Source organism: Hydra vulgaris, chromosome 06, assembly GCF_038396675.1.
Source record: "Hydra vulgaris chromosome 06, alternate assembly HydraT2T_AEP".
Lineage (NCBI taxonomy): Eukaryota > Metazoa > Cnidaria > Hydrozoa > Anthoathecata > Hydridae > Hydra > Hydra vulgaris.
Window position 1 is genome coordinate 24,060,919 of NC_088925.1, and position 10,140 is coordinate 24,071,058.

The window sequence follows — 10,140 nt, forward strand, 5'->3', positions numbered from 1 at the left end:
TAGATGTCTGACTGCCGTAAATCGGTATAAGAAAAAGTAAAGCAAAAATCGGCCATTATGGGGGGCAAAATCTTTACGCTATTTATCAAAACAAAACAAATACGAAGTTTAGGATTTGTTTAATTTACGGTAATCAATAAAAATCGGTACACAGAAAAACTTGATGATATTTTGATTTTGATTTAAAATTTAATAATTATGTTAAATATGCATTGTTTTGTTAAACATTTTAAAATTATACTCATTTCATTTTTTTTGATTTTAAAATTTAAATTTGTATGATTTCAAAATTTAACATTCAACTCAAATCTTAGATTTAGTTGGATTTTAATCTATAATCTATTAACATTTTATGCACCTGTTAATCATAAATTACCCTCTGCAGTAATGCTAGGATATATTATAACATAACTGCAAGGTAAACAGAGTTAAAACTTGTAATGAAACATTTTATAAGGATGTCTTGACTATTAACTAAGCTTTGTGTGATGCAGCTTAGAGGTGGCATCAAGCTCTGTGTGACAACTTAGATGTGACATCATGCTCTGTGTGACACAACTTAGAGATTCCTTCTAGAAATGTTAGAATTTTATTTATGTTTAAATACTTTTTGTTATCATAAAAATCATTATTACTATTTTCTGTAATTGATTTACTGTTAATAATTAAATAAATTTAATTCAATGTTATATAACATATGTTACAATCTAGTGAGGTTTTCGATTCAAAAAAGCTCCATTTTCAAAATCTTTCCTCTATATTCCAATATAAACAGCAAATCAAGGAAAATTAACAGTTAATAAAACTCAATTTAATATTTTTATTTATAATATTTTCATATATATATATATATATATATATATATATATATATATATATATATATATATATATATATATTTAATAATTTATTATCCTTTTATATTGTTTATCTTATATTTATGTTATAAACCTTTGAGTATAATTGATTTATTTGATTGTCGACGAAGACCGATCATTGGTTTTTTTAAAACTTTTTCTGTATATAATTGGCCATATCTTTGCAGTCTGATTGTAAAAAAGTCATTTGCTAACATTTTTATTAGTTGTGTGGAATGCATGTCTTCGGTGGCAGCTTCATGCTCAGCATCGTGTTCATTTAGGTCTTTTAAAAATTTTTTTTTCACAAATAGTTTTATTAACTGCATAAATCATTTTCAGCTTAAGATTTCGCTCCACATTTATTTTCGGTCTTTTGAAATTGTCACCGCAGACATAAATTTTGAAAACGCTCTCGCATACTATTATAGTTAGTATAACATCATTTCTTGGAGCAATGAGCCCACCCCTATTTTGTACGTTAATCAATGAAAGAACTGATGTTCAATAAGAATGTTCCACATAATTGTTTTGAGATATAAGTGAGCTTGCACACACAGAACAGGCTATCTTTGATAATAATCTTCTTACAATAAATCCAGATGTATATTCTAGTATTGCTTCTTTACAGATAGAGGTATTATCAAGATATTTTTGAATTGCAACATATCAATATCAAAGTTTAAAAAATCTGTTTCTGAATTTGAATAACTTGCAGATTTTTTACTCCAGTTTAATGCAAAAATAGAGCCATTTGCAATATCCTCAAATGTTAAACAATTTGCATGCTTTGAGCCTACAATAGAATTGTGTAAAAGAATTCTTTTTAAAGATGACTTAAGTTGGATGATGTCATTAATGATATTATTGATGATATTATTAAATCTATACATTCCACGAATACAAGAGAACACTAACTCAAAATGACCTTGTGAAAATTTAAATGTTAAGCAAAATTTAAAAGGATGAACATTCAAAGTCAAAAGCTCATAGGCTAAGTGTTAAAGACTTTCTGCAGCCACAATTAACCCTAATACATAGGTTTTCCTCCAATGTTTTAATAATGGAGTACCGTTAGCATCTGTCAACTTTGATAAGTAGTTTATTATTTGTTCAAAAGTTGCATTCCAGTAAGGATAGTCATTTAAATTTAAAAAAAAGTCATTTTGAAAAAAGATTTTTAGAGTTCAGCATATCGAATAATTTGTCAATGACTCTTATAAAACTTATTGTTTCTTCATTTTACTTGAAATTTGGATGTTTGAAAAACATAAGAAATTCAATTGCATCTGCCACTGAACTACTAAGAGGGTAATTCCATCTCAAATGACCCAGGTCATGTATCTCAGATTTTGCTGATTTTATAAAGTTAAGAGTGCTTAGTAAAATAAGAAGTCCTTGAAAATTTTAGCCTCTGGCTCAAAGAAGATCCTTAAATATGACCATTTTACTTTTAGCAGATATTGCCGAGGCCCCTCTTGTTCCCTAAGAAATGCAACATATATTTGGAGGTTTCAAATCACATAACTTTAAAAATATTTGATTTTTTTTTTTAAATTTGCAACTGGCTGTTTTCAGAGGTGATAAATCCAATGAAATGATCAGAAGTGTAAAAAATTATTATTAAATACCTGTAATTATAAATTTAAATAAATTTAGGCAAATTTTTATATACCTATTTTTAATGCTCAAGAAACCCATGTGGCCTTGATGATACCAAAAAAATATATATTATACATTTTTCTATATTCAACGACTTTTCAAAAAATATAAAGATTTTGATCTGCAAGTAGATGGATTTTCATATATGGATAACGGGGTACGATCCCCACTTTTTTGTAGTGGAATTGATTTTTTGCTACCTTTCATACTAGCTGGAGCTCTAAAAATTTTGGCATTTTTGTAGTGCCAATAAGTGTGCATGTTAAAATTATTTTTAGGACCTCGAGACATTGAGGAAGTGTGTGTGTGTGGGGGGGGGGGGGGGGCGGCCTGAGCAAGTACCTCATCTAGTGATATATTTCTCACTACTTCCCGAAAAACTGCTCTGAAACTTTTTGCATTTGTGTATTCCTAATGAATGCGTGTTAAAATTGTTTCCGGGGCAGCCCGGGGAACTGGAGCCATGCCCTAATTATTTTCTTAAAAAAAAAAAAAAAAATTTTTCTTAATTTTTAATAAACTTAAGATAAATTTGAAAATATTGTCTTCAAAAAATTTTTTAGTTTGTACTTGTTCCGTTTTATTCAGTTATTTACAAAGTAAAATACAAAAATAAAAAGTTTCGAGATTGTGTTAAGATTTGCTTAGATGTGTCAATAGCCAAAGTATAGGTACGTCCAGTTGTTGTTAGAAGCGCATCAATGATATAAATTATGTTAGTAATTGGAACCCAACACTCATCTGCTCTAAATGTCGATAAAAGATTGTTAAAAGAAACATGCAGGTACATAAAAGTAACCATAACATCTTGCTCAATGCTATCAATTTCATTTATCATACTAATCCAATGAAACGTATCATATTTACACATAATAAATTTATCAATGTATTAATGTTAATTAGCTGATTAAATTGAACACTTTGAATACCAGAAAAAGAAAACATGCCTGTTATATTAAAATCTATACTTATTCATTTAAAGGTAACAGTATTTATAGACTATGGGTTAAATTAATGATAGCTTCTAGTTCCAGGAATTATTCTACTTAACTGAAAATATTTTTCTAAAGTGGTGCGCGATTCTGTTAGTATTTCTTTTATCAATCTTGAGAAAAATAACCCCTTCAATTTAACATCTGGTCATTTATGGGCCTTTGTAGACTTGCATTTGCAGTTAATCGTTTTACAGTGCCACCATTACCATCACATGGTGACTTACCATGACTTGTATCAAAAAATGTCTACTCTGCATCAATGTCAAAATCATCTTTATGGAAATAGATATTGAAAAGGTTTTTGTAGTTTTTATACTGTGCAGCACAACCATCACAAAAAATCTTTAAAATACTAGGATGATTTTCTTTTAAGTAATTAATTATTTATGTCTGATTACAAATTTCTGATTAAGTGCAGAAAATTACAAATGTGTAGTTTTCTGCACTTAAGACAATACAGTCTTTTACCAGCTTTTCTTTTTGTTGCCTTAGGTATCTTGCTTGACATTATGCAATGTAGGAATGAGCTGTTAATTTGTTAATTGCCTTTAATAACATCAGTTTGTATTCTTCGATTGTTTTTCTTTGACAGATTAATGTTGTTCTGTCTGTTTTCTTTTCTATTCAAAAAGTTTTAGATTATACAATGTAAAGTTCTGTTAAAATCATAACTTTAGATGGATGAATGTATTTAATCCATATAGTTGCAAATCAAAAATCCTATAGACATATGTACTTTCGTAAAGCATTTTAAGAAAAATTATTAAATACAGAATGTTCAAAAACCGAAGTGAACAAATATAAACCAAAAAATATTTTTTGAAACAATGTTTCCCAAGTAACCTTTACTTTATAAAAAATGCAAAAAAAACAACACTATTTTTTTGAGAAAAATGGGGTATCTCCCCCAGTGCTCCAGCCCTCTCGTCATCTGCCCTGAAAATAATTTTAACACATGTTCATTAGGAATACACAAATGCAGAAAGTTTCAGAACAGTTTGTCAGGGAAGTAGTGAGAAATCTATCACAAGATTCCACAACAAAAAAGTGGGGAATCTTGTGATAGATTTTACCCCAGTCTCCCCCCTAATGTCTTGGGGCCCTGTAAACAACTTTAACTTGCACATTCATTGGCTCTACAAAAGTGCCAAAATTTTCAGAGGTCCGACAAGGTAGTGAAAAATCAATTGCAATACTTTGCTACAAAAAAATGGGGACCATGCCTCATTATCCATATATGAAAATCCATATACTTGCAGTTCAAAATCTTTATATTATACGAGAGGGGCCTGGCCAACATCTGTTAAAAGTAAAAAGTTAATACTTCAGAACCATCTTAGAGCCAGAGGCTAATTTTTTCAAGGAATTCTTATTTTTCTAAGTTCTCTCAATTGCGTAAAAATCAGAAAAATCTTAGATGTAAGATGACATTATTAAAAATTTCTGGGTTATTTGACATGGAATTACCCAAGAGTTTGTGCAGCAAACTAAACATTCATTTTGTGACGCTGGAAATAAATATGTTTTATTGAAATTTTCATTAGCAAATTACAATCCTTCCTCTTCTTGTATTTCATATAGAGCTTTTATATGACTCCATTTAATGTATTTTCCATCACAATCTTTAACTACCTCTAAATCACATAATGCATTTCTAGCTAATTTTAGCATATGACTTGGGTCAGGGATTACATACAAGTAGTGATTATAGCCTTCAAAAGTAAATCTTCCATTAATTTTTTCTAGTCTTTTCTCAAATGTACATCCTAGTGATGCAACAGAATTAAAGTTGACATTCACACCATCAAATGTAATGCTACGTACATTAATTTTTTATCAGAAGAAATTTTTAATGCTGTTTTAATAAGACATGAAAATTTTCGGCTGTTATTTTACTACACAGTATATAGCCGATAGGTGTTTTTCAATGACCGCGTTATCTTACCAGCATAAATACCAATGCTTCTTTAGCTGGTGAATTTGTTTAATTGCAGCAATATCTTTTCCATAATCTGTAAAGCCAATGAATCAACCTGTCTTTTTATCGTTTAGAACTGATGTTTTGATTGCCATGGCATCTAAAATAAATGCACATCTTTATAATCAATGTCTCTGCTTTTATACTAATATCACTTTAAATATCTCCACAAAAAAAAAGGTTCACATCTACAGAATGAGACCAGTTGGTTAAAGAGCTTGAAGCAGGTAAATGGAGTATAGACCGTAGAAAAGTTGTATGCTTTAGGCGTAAAAATGCACTGTTACTGCAAATTTTTTAATTTCATCAGTATACCTATGCCCTTTTGGAAGTGAAGTATTGATTTTAAACTGATTTTTTATAATATCAAAAGTCAATCCACTAAAGGTTTCACAAAGAACATTAGCAGCATTCTTGGGGTCGGAGGTCACGTGACAAATCGGATTTTTATAGCTACCATAAATTAAATAAAACATAAAACTTTAGTTGTAAAATGTTTATTAAAAGACTTAATGTTTCCTAAGTATCCAATTATAGCAACTTGTTTGTTTAAGTTCTTTTATGGTTCGAAATACGCATTTTCAATTGAAACACAAAGCCTACAATGATAAAATTAAAAGTGAATTCCATGAAAAAGACATAGTTGATTAGCAATGATAGAACCTTTCTGTTTTTTCCTTACTCAAGCCTATCTGTAACTATTCCAAAAATACAATCATAATGATTTATTTCAAAATCGTAAAACTTTTTAGCAAGTTTTAGGTAGTGAATTTGCAGTGAACCTTTATAGTTTCACTGTTCATGGGAGTTTTGCTCATCAGTTACTTAGTGGACAAAAAGCGACAATCGCTATAAGGGGCCAGCCAATAAATTTCCACCATATGATTATATGCTGCAATATTTTTCTTGTGCTGACTGTAATATTTTGCTCTTGCTTATGAGATTCTATAAGGATTTCAAAGCAATTATGCATGTTAGTTTAGGAAACTTTGTCTTGAAAACAGGTGTTAATGTTTTATAAATATTAGCTCTGACTTGCATTTTTATCAAAAACTTTAGTTTTAAATACCAACCCATCCTGTTAGCATTTTTCAAGATTTTTTTCAGTATCTCAATAGTAAATGGAGTTAGTGATGATATCAAAGATTTTGCAGCTAAGAACAGTTTTTTCGAGGAGTTAACGAGCTTTAGAAGCATAAAAAATCTGTTGGTTCGCCTTCCGATTCATCTTTTGCATTGAAATCAGTTTGTAATTCAAACTTTTTTGTCAAAGCTAAAAATTGTTCGGTTAAAAAATTGTTATTTGATGCAACTTTTTGCATCAAATTATAATTTTTTTTAGGGAATTAAAAAAAATATAAAAAAGAGTGTAAAAGTTGAAATAAAAAACAAAAAGCAATATTTCAAAAGCACATATACTATAAACTAAATAAATTAAAGTTATCAAAGAATTGCAAATTTAATAAGATTTAACATAAAATCTTTGTATTTAAATGATTTTAATATAATTACAACTTTAATTTAGTATTGCAAATAAAAGATTATTAAACACAGTATATCATAATAATATATTATTATGATATACTGTAATATAACTGTTATGTATTTGTTGTTATTATTAACAGCGATATATGATAGTTCATATACTTTTATATAACTTCTATGCAGATTTTGTCCGTTGTTTTCTTTAATTTTTTATTTTTAATGACCAAAAACTATAAAGTATGTGTAGTGAAAAAGATATACTCTTAACAATCATTAAACTGCGGAGTGTATTAGAGTATAAATGTCTAATGTGTAGTGAAAAAAGTATAAAATTTACAATCATTAAACTAAGTTGTATAAACTTAACTTGTTTAGTTAACTATTTTTGCCTTATTTTATATCTGTCAAGCTCTGTATATTTAAAAGATGATGTTTGTTTTTTAAATTTGTTTTTGTCCATATTACTATATTCACCTAATATTATTATTATTATTACTTTAAAAAAAATATCAAAAATTTTTTTTATTTTTTTATTTTAATAATTACTAAAACTAAAACCCACCAGACAAATGTTGTTGTGAACAGACATAATGATACTTTGTTTTGGAATGCTATTATTTCGATTTGATAACTTGTAGTTATCAAATCAAAATTATAGTCTCCCAAAACAAAGTATCATTATGTCTGTATAATAATAATGTTATCCATAGCTCTTTTTTACATTTTATAAACAGGTATAGTCTCACTCGGCATGTTAATCAACCAACTCGCGAAAATAGCATCTTAGATCTTATTTTGAGAATCTTATTCTTCCTCTTCATTTATTAGTGATCTCTGTATTGAACCACCTATTGGTACTAGTGATCATAATGTAATCATATTCACTCCTAATTTAAGCTGCTTATATAATAAAGATGTAATTCCAGTTCAACAGTTCCACTGTTAGAAAAATGCAGATTACCAATCAATAAATATCTGAAAATGGATTGGAGTATTATCTTTCAAACATGTTTTAATATTGAAACTTTTTGGCATACTTTTTCTACTATACTAAATAACATTATTATACAATATAAAACTAAAGTGCAAGTCATTGAAGAGCATAAATCATTACATAAAATACATTATCCTCATTATGTCAAAAAGTTGATAAACAACAAACCAATCGCACGGAAAAGATCAAAAATAACAGGTAAACCTAATGACAAAGCAGCTTATAAATCAATTACCGCACTATGTTCTGATCTTATTAGAAAGTATCGTGCAGCAAAAGAACTTAAGATGATATGCAAAAACAACCTTAGTATTTTCTTTAAGTTTTTTAATAAAAAACTCAAAACCTGTAGTAAACTCAATGATATTGTCGATCTGATAATACCCTTTGTCAAAATAAAGAAGAAATATCTTGCATTTTTAATAACTTTTTTCAAGTGTTTTTACAGTCGATTATGTTTTATCTCCAAAGTTTATAGATCGTGTTAATGTAAATTCAACTTGTCGTCTGTTAACTGTCGTCTATTAACTGTCGTCTGTTAACTGTCGTCTGTTAACTGTCATCTATTAACTTTTCTTTTTCTACAGTAAAAAAGCACTGAGAACACTTAAACCCACCACATCTACTAGTCTAGATGGCATTTCCAACGTTTTGTACCAAACGTTTATCGATTCCCTTAGGCCATTTATTTGATACTTCATTTAAAGATGGTGCTTTACCGTTAGACTGGAAAGTAGCAAGCGTTATTCCAATTCACAAAGTAATTCACCCAATTCACCCAAATAATTATAGACCCATCTCCTTGACATCTACTTGTTTTCGGGTAAAGAAAAGAATTATTAAAAGGAAAATGGTAAATTATTTCTTATTCAATAACCTAATCACAAAAGAGCAGCATGGTTTTATTCGTAAACGTAGTACCTGTACTAATATTCTAGAAAGTCTTCATGACTGGAGATCAAATCCTCAGCGCCGTATTCCTACAAATATTATTTATTTTGATTTTAAGAAAGCATTCAATTCAGTTTCACATCCCAAGTTACTAATGAAATTACCCGCTTACGGAATAGTCGGTCATCTTCTGAATTAGCTAACTAATTTTCTGCACATTAGATCACAGGTGGTAAATTTAAACAATGTTACTTCCCACGCTATATCTGTAACAAGCGGTGTCCTACAGGGGAACGTTCTAGGACCTACTCTATTCTTATTGTTTATCAATGGTGTGAGTCACATTAATAAAGAGCTTGATGTCAAATTTAAACTGTTTGCTGATAATATTAAACTATATTCACTCTATAATGTATGTAGTCCTTAGACAGATCTTCACACAATTGCTAATCGTTTGTACGAATGGAGTTGTACTTGGCAACTCCAAATATCAACTGAAAAATCCTTTATCTGTACAATTGCAAACCAGAGTCAAAGCATAACCCATTGTGTTTATACCATAAGTAACCATGAACTTGCTCATCTTAACTGTATAAGAGATCTTGGAGTTACCATAGTTACCATATATACTTGGAGTTACCATAGATAGGAATCTTAAATTTAATTAACATATCAATCTTATCGCACATAAAGCTATGTTAAGAGCCTATCTTATTCTTAAATCTTTTTATTCACGAGATAGATCGCTGATAGTTAAAGCCTAATGTACTAATGTACGACCTATGCTTGAATATTGCTCTTTAGTATGGTCACCTTACACTATATGCCTGATTACTAAAATTGAGAAAGTGCAGCGTTTCTTTACTAAAAGAATTGCTGGTCTGTGGTCAGTTTCTTATGATAAGCGTCTACCATATTAAAGCTCAATACGTTAAAATATCAAATTTTTTTATTCTCAATTCTTACTCGGGTAATCGTGGTCATAACTTTAAACTGTACAAACACCATTGTATTTAAACATCGTAATTTAAAAAACACCAAGCACTAGCACCATTGTAATTTAAACAACACCAAGTGTTTCTTTTCTAATTGAATTGTTTATGTATGGAGCTGTTTATTTGAGAATGTGGTTTCTGCATTGTCTGCCTCAATGTTTAAGAACCATCTCGCTGTGCTGCTTCGTTCAACTGGATACGATTTTTTTCAAACTTGTTCCATCACTTGCCACAATTTAACATTTGAGTAAAAAAAATTTTTAATGTATACTCCAGTGTTAGC

At 29.2% G+C, this 10,140-nt stretch overlaps 1 protein-coding gene across 1 annotated transcript; it reads left to right on the forward strand.

Annotated features, from left to right (window-relative positions):
- Positions 1–8,605: 8,605 nt before the first annotated feature.
- On the forward strand, positions 8,606–9,061 carry LOC136081295 (uncharacterized). Its single transcript, XM_065798601.1, has one exon. It carries the CDS (start codon positions 8,606–8,608, stop codon positions 9,059–9,061), a length of 456 nt encoding a protein of 151 aa, XP_065654673.1.
- Positions 9,062–10,140: the final 1,079 nt, after the last annotated feature.

Bases quoted from the DNA above. Each gene is read 5' to 3' on its own strand.
- LOC136081295 (XM_065798601.1), top strand. From the start codon at position 8,606: ATGGCATTTCCAACGTTTTGTACCAAACGTTTATCGATTCCCTTAGGC.